We start from the raw sequence: 16,718 nt of genomic DNA on the forward strand, positions 1-16,718 counted from the left end.
TTCAACCATGAAATGACCCTTGAGTATGCAAAAGATAAGGATTCCGCGGCACCAAGAGGAAGAGGAGGGCGTGGAGGGGGTCGTGGAGGGTTCAGAGGAGGCTATTCAGATAGAGGTCGTGGACCACCTCCAACACGTGGCCCTCCATTCAGAGGGCCTCACCCTGGTGAACGTGGTCCTCCCGGAAGGTCAGCTTATAAATCTGTGTCCTGATTTTTGAATGGGGAAAGAAAAATGACAGCAAAAAGTAATAGCTTATAGAAAAGTGTTTTGTTGCTGATTGGTAGAAAATCGCTTTGGGGAATTTGAAGATCTGAGGTTTGATTCCTCATAGCAACTCAGATTTGTTTCCTTGTCTCACACTTACACTTATGACTAGATTCGAAAACATCTTTCTTTGAATTAAATTATTTATAGACTTTTAGCCTTTTAAAGGTTGAGGCCTGGTCAAAGCTTGGTAAATAAATGTGCTGGACAAAAATGTTTAACCTTTTTCACCCCGATATCAGCATATGTATTCTCCATAATGTTCTCTACATTTTGTAGGGTTCTGTCAAGGAAAATACATTAAACAAGCAAGAACTTCTTTAGTCTGTTATCAATTCCTTTATTCTTGTGACCTTACAGTGTGGTTCATGTGTGATGTTGTAAAGACACTCAGAGCATCTAGCGTCAGTTTTAGCGGAGATCCTTTGTAAACCCTTTCCCTTTTTTTTAGTTTGATTTTTTTTTACATGCTTTGGAATTCTTAAGACTGAATTATGTTGTTTTGTAGTCACATTGGGTGTAAGTTAACATTGATTATTGTATTATTTGCCTTGTTGTATTATAAGTTATCATTGACCCTGTCAATGTACAAGGTTTACCTGACCCATCATTGTTTTTGTGATTTTGAACCTTATAGGCCACGCGATGGTCCCCCTCCCCCCCGTAGAGATCACATGCCTCCCCCTAGCAGAGGACCCCCTAGGGGACCCCCAGGAGAACCACCCAGAGGACCACCTCCACGTGAGAGGTAAGAAGCTAACTGCTTTCACCTAAATTTACCATTTATTTACCAGGTTTTACTAAAAATCCCACAGTTATTGAAATACTGTTAGAGAAATTTTTGCAGCAGCCATTTCCTAGTTCTGTACAGAATCGAATGCATAATTTACCAATAACAGGTTTTGATTTTTTGCAGGGGTGTTCATAGGAACTGGCAACTGGCCAAAGCCTTTAGCCAGGCTGCCATTTTAAGTTGGATATGTTCACCTCAGTTTATAATAATTCATATTTAAAGTATTTTTGATTATTGAATTAGTTAAAAAGAAATTTGTACAGCAGCCAGTTCTCTGTTTTAAGGGCAACTGATTCATAATTTACCAGTATTGGGTTAAGACTTATGAATCATTACCATATCATTGCTTTGAAGGTTGGCGTGACTTTGTGGAATACCTGGTTGTAGATATGCAATGTAGAGTACATTTAGTGTAAACAATCATAGTATTGATGAACAAGTCACTTAAAATTTAATCAATATTTTTTCTAGATATGATGACTATGGACCCCCTCCTGACCGTGGGTACCCCTCAAGGGATTATGATCGTGGAGGCTACAGTGACCGCGAGAGGGAGAGGCCACCTAGCTACAGTAACGACTACTATGGCAGCAGGTATGAAGAATCATGCAGTGTTCATGCACAGAACATAACATACAGTAGTTGTAGTTCACTCACAGAGAAATACTCATGGTAGAGGTTGAGCAAGTCAGCCACTCAATCCCACTTCAAAATGCGCAAGCTTGAAACATTCATGTTTGGTCATTTAACCCTTTAACACCCAGAAGTGATTAACATAAAACTTCTCCCTACAATATCCATACATTCTTCAGCAAACAGGTAATGAGAATATTCAAACTCATCAGGTAGAAGCTGCTGTCTTGATCTAGCACCAAGTTCTCATAACTAATTTACAAGGAAATGTGTAGCAGCTACAGGGGAGAATTAATGATCAGATCTTGGAAGTTGGTAACCAGTCAACTCGCCGACGGACCAACTCGCCGACGTATAAAATCGAGTAGAGACGTCGGCGAGTTGGTCGTCAATCCAATACAACTTATTAGAAGTTAAACATACAGAAAAGTAAACGATATTTAGTAAAAAAACACTGGTGAACATTGGTGAACATCTAACAGAAGCTTAAACATTGGTGAACATCACCAATGACTATAACAGCTTAAGACGCGAACGAGAAGTTATTGTGCGACAACTACACCGTAAAGACTCATCGTGTCAATCGCTCAGATTTTTCAACGAAAACTTGGCTTTCTAGACAAGATCTTTAGTAAAAAGCATTTCTTTTTATTTGCAAAAAAGTTTATAAGGATCTCAAGGCGAAAAAAGGGAAGTAAACATCACCAATGACTCAAACAGCTTCAAACGCGAACGAGTTATTGTGTGACAACAACACCGTAAAGACTCATCATGTTAATCGCTCAGATTTTTTAACGAAAACTTGGCTTTCTAGACAAGATCTTTAGTAAAAAGCGATTCTTTTTATTTGTAACAAAGTTTATAAGGATCTCAAGGCGAATAAAGCGACGTTAACATCGCCAATGAACAAAATTGGCTGTAGACGCCAATGAGTTGTGTGAGTCATTGGTGATGTTTACTTCGCTTTATTCGCCTTGAGATCCTTATAAACTTTGTTGCAAATAAAAAGAAATGCTTTTTACTAAAGATCTCGTCTAGAAAGCCAAGTTTTCGTTAAAAAATCTGAGCGATTGACATGTCGCACAATAACTCGTTCGCGTCTTAAGCTGTTATAGTCATTGGTGATGTTCACCAATGTTCACCAGTGTTTTTTTACTAAATATCGTTTACTTTTCTGTATGTTTAACTTCTAATAAGTTGTATTGGATTTGACGACCAACTCGCCGACGTCTCTACTCGATTTTATACGTCGGCAAGTTGGTCCGTCGGCGAGTTGACCGTAATTCCTTGGAAGTTAAAGGGTTAAAAGTCAGTTACAGTTCAGTAATTACACTAAAATATAAAACGACCTAGAATCATGGTAACAAACGGTCAATTGAACTTTACTACTTCAATACGCTCTAAATGCTATTGTAGAGAAGTAAGTTTGAAAAAATTAAGATCGTGATCATGAATTTTTCAAAACACCTTGTGGAGAGTCCATAGTGTAGGGAAAATTAGATCATTGGTGAGCTGACATTGTTACTGAAAGAAATACAGCAAACTAAAACTGCATGTTAGTGCTGTGGTCAAATGTTTTTCTTTGTTCTCGGAGAGAAAGGCTGAGGTTAGATTCCTCATGGAGAGTCCGAATTAATTTTTTTGTCCCCCGCACGGGACAAGACGAAAAACATCTTTCTTTACAACTCTTTTCTTGATTTGAAAAATTTTCCAAGAGTTTCTTTTTTTTCCTTTGCCTTGTGTGGTTTAAAAATTTAAGAATAAGTAAACATTTGAACCAGCACCACAATATGCGACATAAACCAACGATGTTTGCCCATGGATTTCAGATATCCACCGCATGAACGTGGTGGAGGTGGCAGCAGTGCAGGTGGTGGAAGCAGTTACTCCAGCAGTGAGCGTGGTTATGGCCCACCCATGGATAGAGGTTACGGCAGCTCAGACCGTTACAGTAGTGCCGAAAGAGGATACTCCAGTGACAGAGGTTATGATGACAGGTAAATAGTGTCTCTTATTGTAGAATTTCAGTTACCTTTTGAGCCTGCGTTCTTCTGGCATTACCCATAGACAAAGGGCGCAGTCTCTTATGACAGACGGTGCCGTTACTGCTCCATAAGTGGCGAATTCGCGAATGCCGTGTTAAAACATGGTGATGAATGATAGTCGGTTTCTCTAGCTTCTTCGTCTTTGTTGTTTATGAAGCGAAGTGCCGAACGAGAGAGAGAAAACCCTTCATTTAGATAGACAGATATACTGTTACTGACTTATCAGTAACCTCGATGGTGTTGCAGGTACTCAGTAAAGTTACAATTTCTCTTATAATGCCTCATTATCCAACGAGTGTCGTACTCGTAGTCGTATCTATTTTAAAAGAAAAATAAGCTGGTGGCTGGTCCTAAAGCACAATGCACTGTGTGACACATCAGTTTTTGTTTATTAGGTATGGAGGCAGCACTGGAGGTTCCGGAGGCGCTTCACATGATCGATATCTTCCAGAGAGAGGCAGCTATGGTGGTGAGCGTCAGGAGAGGGGTGGTTATGACTCTTATGGCAGTAGTGGAGGAGGCTATGGAAGCAGTGAGCGAGGTTATGGTGGACCCGAGCGAAGTTATCCCCCACCTGATCGTGGGTATGGGCCCCCTCCTGAGCGAGCGAGATCGGGAAGCTACGGTGGACCTCCCGCTGAAAGGCCGTATTCATCTGGAGGTTCCTATTCCGGAGGTGAGTGGTGACGAGAAGATGAACTCTTTCAACCCAGAGTTGGGTAATAATTTATGTTATCTCCAAAATACAGACACTGATTACAGAGGAGATGTGAATTACTTAAAGTCACAGTGCATTGAGTCTGCTAAATCATTCTTAAGGTAGCCTGGTGTGTGGGACTAATTCTACCTCGTATGGATGAAAAAAAATTTTTTTTTCCGAACTTTACTGTTCTTCATATTGGAAATTTCGCCTCAGCTATCGTGATCTTTTTCAGTTTAGTCCGGGAAACGTGGCGCGAGTGTTCACTAAAAATATATATTTTTAGCACGGTTGCTGAGTTGTCAGTAGCCTCTTTGGCACATGAAGATCATCAACCAGTCAACAAGGAAATAGTGCTGATGTGAGACTAGGGCATGGGAACCAACCCGGTTGAACTAGTGTTATTCAATTCCACCCTCCTCTCTCTCTTCCCCCCCCCCCCCCTCCAAGATATTGGAATACTTGTATGTTCTAAATGAGTGAGAACGCACCAGATGGTTATGGTTATTTTGATGTTGTGGTAACCTCCTGGTGGTTGCTTCTCGGATTTTCGACGGTGGTTTTTATTGTGCTATCATTGTTTTGGAGAAAATAGATGTAAAAGCCTTGTATCTCTCACCTCTCTAAAGAATCTGTTATCTCAAAAGTAGGTTTATGACCGAATCAGTCGAAGTTGAAAAGCTACATCCACTCCAGTTTATATGGTACTAAAGTTATACGCGCTAATACCTCGCTTTTTCAGTTACCAGTAATTGATTTTATCCCAATTGTGAATGAAAGGGGAATGGTAAAATTTCGCTCATCTTTACGCAGAGTGACAGCTTCTTGATTTTCGTACTCCGTAAATTCGCATCCATCCGGCAGTATCTCGGAATTGCTTATTTGTTCACTGCCACAGTTAATCCTACAGGGTATTCATATTCAGTTCATATCCTGAATCGATCCACAGCGTAACAAGTTAGTCGATGTGGTACATTAAGTTGAGAGGCCTGTTTCCCTTCGCCGTCTCATATCTTGTACGTGTTTTTATCTTTTTAAAGCAGGAAAATCCGTATGATCTATACAAGCTGTAGCGGTTATCACCACTGGACATACTGTGCCTCGTGCATCAAAGTATCATTTTGTCCTGTATGTCTAATTGTGTAATTTACATTTCGTTTGAAGGCCGCGACTGGTGATGAGGTGCCGAATCGCGCTCTCCGATCCTGCGGTGACCACCGAAGTTTCTTGCCGATGCACTTTAATTTGTTCCAGTTACAGATTTCCCCTGTACCTTGACTGTAAAGTAAACGCTTAAGTTCGCTTAATCAGTTCATCTGTTGCCGAATCCATCTTTGCAAATCTTCGAATGCCTAATAACGAACTGAAATCCGCTTTGTTAACGGACCTTGTAGATTCTCCTCGATTTTCGTACCTTCGGCATCATATGTGTATATGCGTGTAGCTTGTGGAATTTCGAATGTTGCAATGCATAGCGCAGACTTAAAGTAAATAGTATCTTGCTTTCATGTGCACATTTTGACTGAACGAATCGCCGTTTTTTTTAGCAATTTTTATGTACTGATTGTGAGAGGGCTTGGAGGTAGTGTTAAAAATGCTTTTTTGCGCAAGTAGAGCTGTTTCTTTTTATTGCAAATAAAGAGTTGTATCCTGAAAATCCGATGTTTCATTGATTGCCGACTCGAGTTCAAGCAGCTACGATGTTCGACCGCTGTGGTAAAATGCAATGTCTTAAACTAACCGGTACATAGCTACGGATAAACTGAAGGCTGCGTTCGAAATAAATTTTTGAAGGCTTTTCTATTTCCATCTATCGTTGAACTCTGATTGTTTAGCTCGGAGCACTGCCTCGCTTCCATTTTCCGACTATCTTCATCTACTGTCTTTTCATGAGCACACAAGAAGCCAGCCGGTTTCCCGGCGATTCTGTCTTCGTCCCTTTCTGTCTAAGTAGGAAAACTTCGAATGCAAAGAAACAAATTAAACAGTTCGACAAGTCGTTACATTTGTGAAGGAAGTTGAGGTCCAATCCTCCGACAAAAAGCCTTACCACATCAACTGTCAAAGGTTCGCAATGTCGTTCAAAAGACCTTGACGAGGTGTCTTCTTGATCCCTGTACTTTCGATCATCGAAAACGATGGCTTGCAGTCTTATCCGTAGCTATTCTGACGGTCTGTTATAAACTGAATATTTGCATGTTCTTAAACTGATTACGTTCGTCTTACTCTCAGCGGAGAGAGTGCAACCTTCAAGCATTGGCTGCTGTATATAATACAAACATTCAATTGTTGTATTATCACGCAAGGCCTCATGTTTCGAAGGCTGCAAGATTTAGCTAAGCGGCTTCGAATTTCTGGCTATGATGAATTTAAAGTTTCTTCTCGAAACGATCACCTTGATGCCTTAAATTTATGTCGAGTGGTCAGTTAAAAATTTAACAAGTCTACATGACCAAAAAACGTATGTAATTGTGAAATATGGTAACTGTAATAACCAATTGAATCCTACGCGTCGATATGCACGGTCTTTACCGTAACGTCTGTCGAATCGATGTTTTATTTGACTCCGTGCAGTTTGACTTACAAGATTGTGATAAACTAGTTGCATAAAAGAGGTTTCACAGAGAGAAAATCTCTCTTGTCATAAACCTTCGCGCATTGTTACCTCTGCCTTACTTTGATGGTCTTTCTTTCTGTTTCCCTTTTTCTTTTCCAAGTATTTAACCCTGTACACCCTCACGTGGTATTCTTATACTTCACACTGTTATCTTTACTTTTCTTATGATACTGACAAAGAGAATTTGTTTGACAATCACGATGTTTTAAATTACTTATCATTTCCTTTATAAAAGTGACCTTCACATTTGATTCAAGGGGTATACTGTAGAGGATATTAGAAGCTTGTCACTCTAAGGGGCAAAAGGTTGAGTGTAACGTAGAAAAAATTATCCAAATACCTTATTTCCTCAAATAGGCGCCCGTAGTCGAATAAGCACCCACTCCCTGGGCCAATATATCAAACAAGTGCCTTTCTCCTCTCGAATAACCCTTGCCCTTCCCTCACTTTTCTAACCGGTATTAAGGAAAGGAAGACCTGTTGCTATTACCACTTGATTAATAACTTTTTAAGCCTCAACTACAGCTGAATTAGTGCAGGTTCAACGGTTCTTAATTGGCGCCTTACTTCCATTAAGTGCTCCTCTTTTTAGCCAAAAAATCAAATAAGTGCTAGGCGCTTATTCGAGGAAATACTATACTCCATAGGAGATTTGAAGTAGGGGGAGTCAGGGACGATTATTTAAATTTAAGATCATAAAACGGGGTTAAACAACCCAAGACGAAGGTCATTTACCGATGAATGTCATACCACAGCCCTTACAATTACTAGATAAATTAAGTTCTATCTTAAGTCGTTGATTGTGATGAATGCGCTCAAACTCCCTCGATTGAAGGTAGGTAAATTGTAACAACTAAACTACCGTGTTTTGTTGCCAAGGTAAATCTTACAGTTTCCCCTTTTTCTGGAAACTCTTTTTAACGTGCCGAAAAATTGCCAAACCGTACAAACACCGCATGAAACGTCGTGTGGTTGGCGAAGTTAGTTCTCTTGCATCTGGTATATATGATCGGTCGAATGATCTATCAGTGAGCGATGAGTATGTCAGTTCTTGTCCGAATCAGCTTGTCGGGAAATTAAGTGAGTTTAAGGCATCAACTGAGGCCAACCTTCGTTTTTAAGCCATGCAGTCATTTATCAGTTATTAGGCTGAAGCCGAGACTACTAGTCAGTAGTGTAGTGTGATCTTCTAGTTGAGACTTTCACGGTAAGGACTGTTATTATTAGTAGTAGTAGTAGTGGCTGAATGTTTGCCAATGTAAGTGGAAGTCAGCGTGAGAGTTAACTGAGGAGCTGTTCATCAGTCGCCTTTGAGAAATTGTGCGGATGGCCTCTGCATAGGCTGTTGGACCATATTCTCTTAGTTGTTATTCAAGGCTATTCAAGTCATCTCGCTAATTTTTTTGGGTGTGGTAGAGTTTCTTTTGTCTTTGGTTTGTGCTTTATTTCAGCACGGAGTAACTTTTTAAAGTTACTTTTTATTTGAGTTATTTTCCATATCCACGCCCGTTTTATTTCAGCAGTTGACTTTCTTAAGGTTTACTTAACATTTACGTTCGCATTTTTCAATGCCATGCGAACAAGCTATGAATGGCAGTACAGTACTAGTTGGGAAAGCAACGAGATACCGCACCATCGAGGGGCCTTGTTGATTTCGTACGACTTGATCGGTTGTATTGTTGCGTCTCTGAGAGCCTGCATTTAGGGTCCTTTTTTTTTTCTTTTTTTTTCTGGTCCCTTTTTTCCAAACTCATCTTATTCACTAGTTATTTATTAAGAATCGTAGTTGCGGAAATCAGAGAGATGTGGAATTTTTTGTATCCTTTTTGAAATTGTCTGGTTTTTCTCAGTTTGCTATACCAGGATTACAACTTTTTATGAGTGGAGACGCCGAATGCTCTTTCATTGTTTTTTTTTTTTACTTTAAAGCGAACGTTGGGCTATTATTACGGAAATGATCAAAATACCACGAAGACGATAAAATCTCGACAGTGATTGTGTAGTAATTGTCACCTTTACACTTTTCACTCCGTTCTTTATGTGTTCTCCGAAAGAAAGACGGGCTATCTTATGCCCCCGTATGCATTAGCAATTCACTCTTCTGGGAGCGTGTTACAGGAATGGTGAAGCGCTCCAAAGGCGAGTCTAGTCGAGCGTTCATATTTGTTTCTTTGCTTGTTTGACAAAGATGAGCACTGGAAAATTTGGTTTAGTGGGTTAAAGTATGATAATCGGCTCGGAACAAAAGATATTAAATACAGCAGGTAAGCAGACGCGACCAGTCATCCCAGACATCGAGACGAAACACAGTTTACCAAGCCTTTGAAATAGTATTACTGAATATTGGTACATCCTGGCAGGACTATGACATCGTCAGGCGATCAAATTTTTCTTTTGTAGTAAAGTATGTTTTCGTCGTAATTGCAGGACCTGTTAAGTTTCACTAATCATAACGTCGCGTTCCGGAAGACAGTTGCGTCCCTGCAATCTCTTGTTTTTTTTGTTTTGTTTTGTTTTTTTTTCTGTCAGTTTCGTGCCAAGCCTCTCGCCGCCGCCTGTTTCACAGCTCAGCCGCTCGTACCGCAGCACCAATGAGACCCTGTTCGCTGGCTAAGATGTAGCTTAGAGAAGTTGTAACTAAATTTAGACTCTTGGAATATGGATCGCATGTGAATGCTGACAATGGGGTACCATACGCCTGCCGAGAAATCAATTGTGCGTTATTGAGCAACACAGCGCCGCTTAAATTTGCGGATAACGTTTTTTGCTCTAGAAAGGCAACTAATCGTTCTATCCTTGTCCATCCCTGAATTTCCTTAATATTTTCGTAAAGTTTTAAACACCCCCGAAATTTCCTATGTTTATTCCTTTTGACGAAGGGCTAACGCTTTAGAAACTTCACGCCGGTCAGTTTACATTATCAACTCAGTTCATGAAACCGTTTTATCTGTTTGGGGAAAGGCCTTCCCCGAGAGAAAAGGACAAGTAAGAAATCGCTATCTGTAGGGTTTGGAATTGTATTTCTAAAAGGTTCGTTATTTTTGAAGTCGTAACTATCTCATAGGGATTTGGAATGTTTTTGAGTGCGTTAAAATAGATGACGCTCTCTTTTTTTATGACCCTGCATTGTCAGTTCCTTCCAGCGGTCCGGAGGTGCACGGTTAGTTGCTAAGAATTCGAGAGGTGGTCATCTACAAGTCTGGTGTATTGAAGATACGCTGTTAGTGGCAGACCATGTCATTTGAAGTAGCAATATCGACGAAATGTAGTAATAAACCTTTCCCTCTTGTTTGTCTGTAGATGAATTGCTCTACAACACTAGTACGTCATAGATCGCAAACCTGCACTTTGTCATTCTTGAACGATAATCGTTTTGAAATATGTCAGCTGTCGCAGCTGAGGTACTCTTTCGACAGAATCCAGACTTACTAGGATTTTAGGGCTTTTACTTGAAGATATCCGTCGTTGCTGAGGGAACCGACTAGACGTATGACTCGACTTTTGTTATCTAAGTGAGTATCTTGTGCGGTGAAGTGTGCAATCTCACGCCTTATTTTTTGTACGCGGAATTGATTTCTAACGTTATCAAAACATGGCAAGTCTTTTGTGCTGTGAAGAGGCCAATTTCTTGCTTTAGTTTTTTTATGCTGAATTTCTGACTGACGGTGTTGAGAAAAACTGAGTCTGAACATGGCGGGTCCCGCAAGAAAAAAGGGCGAGTTTCTGACCCCGCTTTTTGTGTAAGCAATTCATTCCTCACGGGATGGAAAACAAGGAAGAAGATGGCGATTCCGTTGCAAGAATATTGGTCAATTTTGTTCCATGGCTTTTACTCGGAGTTATTTTTCTAGATATGGCGGGTCTATTTTGAAGAAAGAGGCTTATTTCGTACCTTTTTTTCTGCTCGGAATTGATTTCCAACTGTCTTTAAGACTAGTCTAAACATAGAGAAATCACTGAAAACTTTGACACACCTTTTATAGTCAACTTCAGCTCTTTTTTGGCGAGAGTATGGGGAGATTCTCTCAAGTGTCGTTTATTGCTCAGTTATTCGCGTTCTGCCGAATCTTATTGTTGCTGTGAAGAATTGTGAAACGTCGAGTAAAGTTGTTTAAATGATGTTTTGTACTTCATTACTTTCTTTCTCTTAAACGTCTGAAGCACGTCACAAAGCTAAAGTTATTTTTATTATTAGTCTTCCTCTTTTGTTGTTTCGATTGTTGTTTTTTCTACAACAACTTTTAAACCTTGCTCATTTTTGTTGTTCATACAAGGGCAGTTTCTTCCAAAAGTTGAAAAAAAATACGTAAAAAAAGTTTAAAACAAAATTCAGTCGAGAAGATCAGATCAGTTGAAAGGTCAAACGAATGGTAGACATTACACATGTTGATGTCCGCTTATAATTTTTTTTTCTCATTGGAATTCACTGTACTTAATTTCGTGCTAAATGTCCGTAAACGCAGCTTCATATTAACAAGAGAGAAATAAAAAAGAATCACCTTAAAACTCATCTGAACAGAGTCGGCTCTGCAACTTCGCACCCGATCGCTCAATATTCTGGGTTTACCTGTATTCAGATCCAACATACTTAAAAGTTGTAACTTACTCTGTGAAAAATGGACTAAGATACAGGTGATTACAGGAATAAACCTGTACCCAAAATCTGTACCTGATAATCCATCAATTCTTCCTTTCTCCTCAAAGAGGCAGTTCGAAGTACAAGTCGAAATTCGTTTTTTTGATATTTTTATAGTCGTGAAAGAAAACACCGCAGACTATTGTGAATGTCATTTCCGTTTTAAGTTATTTCTTGCGAGAAAGAAGATTACGATTGTTGATTTTACCAGAGTTTTCATCATCAACATGAAAAAATCCGTGTTTGGTCAACCTGAGGGTTTTCATGTCTCTTCTTTTTTTATAATTTATTAAGGTGGACAAGTTGCTTCTTGTTCGAAAGTGGCCGATTTTGGCTCGGAAATGAAAATAACAGGAAGGTCAGATTTTTGTGGTTAAATGTAAAACGAAGTGACTTGTAAATGCGTGGGAACCTTCCGATGGCTTTGTTTTGCAATCGGAGTGTGCTTGTAAAGACTTTTGTTTTTAGCGGGTGTGTGAAACAATGCGCCAAAACAAAACACACTTTCGAAACAAAGCTAAACACGTGCTTTGGAATATGGCCTTGTAATGTTTTATTTACAGTGCGATTTATGAATTTCACAATGCCTCCGTAGAGCCACAATGTATCACGTCCCAAGTTCGTGTAGGCCATTCCAAGAGTCGTTTGTTTATCTTGCACAGTCAATTAGCTCAAATCGTTCTCACGGCCTCCGACTAAGCCGGTTTGAAGTGTCTGCTGTAATAACGGAAAAAAAAAAATTGGCATTCGCCGTCTCTATTTATAATCTGTCTCTAATATGCCCGCCAGACTTCCAGTCTCGTTGGTTAAATGGCTTTTATACGTTATAATTACTTTAGCATTTAACTTTTTGGTTCAGTATACCCGTCCTCACGCGCGCTTCGAACTTGAATGCCGACTCTTGCTGTTGGCTATCCAAGTCTGGCACTATTTGCATAACGCATGCTGAGAGGGTTTTGTTTCGCACAACAAGCGACCAATGGCAGGACTGCGTTCTCACGCTCTCTTTCTCAGCTGCCAGCGAACGCCAAAATACCATTCATGCGACAAAAATGCAGGCTCTTTAAAACAAAATGCGATGATAATAAGCCGGGGTTGGGAACTTGTAGACAAGGATTTTCCCACGGCTCGGAAGGTAAATAAAACGCCATGTTCACCAAAGTTCACTTTCATTTGTCCTTGTGTCGAGTCGAAGGAGGAGATCGTGAAAATTGCTCAGACGTTGTAGCCTCGGGAAAAAAAAGCCTTAAAAAAGATAGGGATGGTGCAAGAATCTACGAAACTGGAAAAGGAAAATGATTCAGAAAACCGGAAGGTATACAATGGTCTGGATTTTTCTTACGAAATCCTGATTTTTCGTAGCCATGCTTATCTTCGCTTCTTTTCTTACATTCGCCTCTGGAAAGCTTTCTTTCAAAATATAGCGTGTGTGAAACATTTTAAGTCTAACTTGCTTGAGGAATATAGCTGTCAACAACCTCTTAACTAAATTAAAATCCGTCTATTTTCGTTGTAGTGGTCTAAACCAATTATGGAGAAGAGAAGGCGCGAACGAATCAATCGAAGCCTAGAAGAACTGAAGAGATTAGTGCTAGAGGCACAGAATAGAGATGTAAGTATTTGCTGTGTCAGCAGAAATGTATCTGCATTATTTTAGAACAAGTGTTCGATGAGGGTCGCATTCAAATGAAGTAAATCTTTTGTTCATTTGCTGCTTGTAAATTTAGAGGAAATGTTAAAGTTACTGGCGCTATAGGCAGGTTATCATAGTGGCCCTTTCTGTTTTGCCAAACATTGGATTCCATCAGTTTGCGGTTGATATCGCGGAATCTTACCAAAGAAGTAAGACATATGGGTATTTTTTGTACCGCGTGACTGTACAAAGTCTATACAAGTTGCGTTTTAGCGTGCTTTTGCAAACAAGCTTTCTGTCAATCGTATTTAACATCCGTGACATCTGTTTTGTCTCGAGGAAAGAAAAAGACCGTGAACTGTCGTGAGTGGGTTAATGAAATAAGAGTATCAATGATGTTAGCATTTCGTGGTTGAGAAGATGGGGTCTTTCTCTCTGTTAAGGGTCGTTGAAGAAAATTCCAGTTTAATGCTCCAAAAACAGTTTAAGTAATAAAGTTTGATTCAAAATTAATAATTGCAGAGTTCTCGGTACACAAAGCTGGAGAAGGCAGATATCCTGGAGATGACTGTCCGTTATCTACGTAGTCTTCGACATCACCAACGAGCAGGTAAATTTTACCTCCTCTGGGATAATGACACGTTAATATACAACTAATAAATGTCAGTACATGTTACCGTTATTTCAACTGCTCAATTGTGAATAGTTTATGACTAGTAGTACGTTTTAAGCATTTTAAGCTTATGTCACTAGATACGACAGGTGCAACCTGTAACATTTGGAAGACTTTTTAATCTCTCAATTATTAAGTAATGAAGACATTGACGTGGGTTGAAAAACAAAAGAATCATTGTGATGTTTATTATGTTAGGTTGCAAAAACGCCGTCTAAGGCTGGAAAAACTTAAAATATACCTTTATGTACAATATAAAAGTTGAAAAAACTCGTGGCAAGAACGCTATTAAGAACAAGTAAAAGTAATATATTTTTTGGGGGGGTTATCTTTACTATGGTTCGAGCAAGAAGCAGGTTCATTAGCTTATGTGTCTTTATTCTCAACCGCTTCAGGATGTTTAAGTGAGTCGCTTGTGTATGGTCCATTGCTTTGGGGTTTTTAACTCGATAACACTAACTCTTATACTGCGGCTTTAGATTCATTGAATTGACCTAGAGGCATGCTGTAAAATACTATTTTATCTCAACTCCGTGGATAACTCGATAATTCGATTTGAGTTTGAAAATCATCTCGTCCGAGAAAGCTTCTCTCTCAAACAAACAAAACAATCTAATCCATTTTAAGCGATGATCAAAAGAAACCCTTGTGGTCGAAAGGTCATCTTGATAAACAAATTCAGTTTAAAGTCCACTCCATTTTGATACTGGTAGCCTTTTTTGGGAAGATCTAATGGAGTTCAAGCACAAGGAAGGCCAAAAAGCGCTGATTAGTTTATGTGATTCTTTGAAAGCCTGGATAGATTTTGCAATTTACCAGAAATAATTTTTAGAAAAGAGAGAACAACTTGAACCTTAAAGATTCAGGGAAGGTAAAATTAGAATACGAATGAGAAAACTGATCATTATTTTAGTGGCTTATTTTTGCAAAGTACTGTTTTATTTAATTCTTGTATTAAAAGAGAAATATCTTGTCCCTTGTGAATTTTCTGCTAGATCTCAAGTAGGAATTATTTCTTGTTGTTGAAGCTTTCACAAATTGGGATGGACTTAAAAAAGCGTGGCGTGGGGGTTTTACCCAATTGGAATGAGATACAACTCTTTTCAGTGATTCATGTTCATACTTCTTCAAGGTTTCTTTTCTTCTTTCAGTCGCCATGCTGCTTTACTGTGTGAAATATTTTGATTTTGAGGTCTACGCCAGCCTTTTACCAACGAAAAAATTATTAGAGTAGGGCAAGTGTCCTCAGTTTATACAGAAAATCCTCTTTCCCTTACAGTTTTGCGTTTTAAAAATGTTCTCTGTTTCTAGTGATGGCGACTGCCGACCCTCACATGCTACTCAAGTACCGCGCCGGCTACAGCGCATGCGTGGCCGAGGTGTCCAAAAACGTGATTGGGGACGATTCCTTGGAACCTGATGTAAAAACTCAAATCCTTTCTCATTTAACGGGCTGCCATACAAGTCAGAGGGGAGCTGGTGACATTACAATACAGTCGCCCGCAAGATATCCATCATCAGTTCACTATGAGAGCACTTCGGACCTTTCCGTGAAGGAACAAAGACGGTTGTTACCTAAGGACACTACGAATTCGCATGCATCCCAAGCTCGTACCACAGTTTCTCCTTACATGGTTCAAAGCCATCGAGTACTTTCTTCACCAGGGACCATTCCTCTGCATTATGTCCCCGTCTTAGGTACCGACTCTGGGACCTCTTCAGGATTGTACCACGCGCTGGTCCCAAGTGTATCTTCTCCCGGTTTACACCTCACAGACCCTTTGTGGCGACCTTGGTGATCAAAGTTGTGAAACGCTTTTATCAAATATTAAGGAATAGAATTATAGCGTAAATAAGGAGTTTAAAAAGATGGCTAAAGTAATCGCGTTTATCTCCGAGAGAAAGTTTTCACCTTAAATTTAGACGCTACATGTGAGAAATTAATTTTTAAAAAATACACTGCTATTCAATAGGCCCCCCTTACGTTTTTCTCCCAAACGTTTAAATTCACTTGAAAAATCGTAAGGTATTGATGTTTTCAGCGTACAATTTAGATTGGCTCAATTCGATCACTCCATTATCGCATTTTTAACACGCATTTCTGTAAAACAGCGACCTAAAGCAACTGAGCCGACACAATGAAAGGTAGAAATGAAAGTATGAGTATTTTTACTTTGTTGTTCCATGATGCAAAATGGCAGATGCTTGAGAAATAATGTAAATAGTATCGAATGATTTTAGAATTAAAGCAAGTGCAAATTCCGTTTCTTTCTCGTGCTTTTTTTTGTTTCTTATTTGAATTAATGTTCATGAATATATTTATTACAGGCCCGATACGAGGCTTTATGATCAAAATAGGCTGTTTTCCCAAGATCTGTACAATTCTAGAATTTTTAAACTACTCTTAGTTTGACCCCAAAAGTTGGCTCTAAAGTGTTACTCTTGGAAGAAGAAAACTCTTACGTAATATACTGGGGAAAACAATGCCTTTAAGGGTCGGCAGTGATAAATACTGAAGGCCAAGTTTTACGGTAGAGAAGTGCTAAGTTTTCGACGAGTAAACGAACTCGCTCATCTTCAGGGTCTGGGCGGTCCGGGTTCGATTGTCACGTCGAATAAAAAAAGAATTGCAGCGTACTTAAACTTCAAATTTATTGATTCGACACACAATCGAATGGAGGGGATGGGAGATTAATACGGGTTGTAAGTGACGACTCTTGG

The 16,718-nt window shown here is 39.5% G+C and overlaps 2 protein-coding genes across 2 annotated transcripts in view; both read left to right on the top strand.

Moving 5' to 3' along the window:
• The window catches only part of LOC131770528 (RNA-binding motif protein, X chromosome-like), an 8,572-nt gene extending 2,477 nt beyond the window's left edge, over positions 1-6,095 (top strand). The window contains exons 3-8 of the mRNA XM_059086244.2: positions 1-188; positions 905-1,015; positions 1,532-1,654; positions 3,523-3,690; positions 4,134-4,414; positions 5,603-6,095. The exon at positions 1-188 is cut by the window's left edge and continues 6 nt beyond it. Of these exons, the coding sequence (XP_058942227.1) occupies positions 1-188; positions 905-1,015; positions 1,532-1,654; positions 3,523-3,690; positions 4,134-4,414; positions 5,603-5,616 (885 nt within the window). The 3' untranslated portion in view covers positions 5,617-6,095. The remainder of the gene's footprint in view (positions 189-904; positions 1,016-1,531; positions 1,655-3,522; positions 3,691-4,133; positions 4,415-5,602) is intronic.
• Positions 6,096-6,249: 154 nt separating this feature from the next.
• Positions 6,250-16,254, top strand: LOC131770530 (transcription factor HES-4). Its single transcript, XM_059086245.2, has 4 exons — positions 6,250-13,006; positions 13,208-13,303; positions 13,847-13,934; positions 15,309-16,254. Exons 1-4 carry the CDS (start codon positions 12,953-12,955, stop codon positions 15,794-15,796), a joined length of 726 nt encoding a protein of 241 aa, XP_058942228.1. The 5' UTR covers positions 6,250-12,952; the 3' UTR covers positions 15,797-16,254.
• The last annotated feature ends 464 nt before the right edge of the window (positions 16,255-16,718 follow it).

This window comes from Pocillopora verrucosa, chromosome 3 (genome assembly GCF_036669915.1).
Source record: "Pocillopora verrucosa isolate sample1 chromosome 3, ASM3666991v2, whole genome shotgun sequence".
Lineage (NCBI taxonomy): Eukaryota > Metazoa > Cnidaria > Anthozoa > Scleractinia > Pocilloporidae > Pocillopora > Pocillopora verrucosa.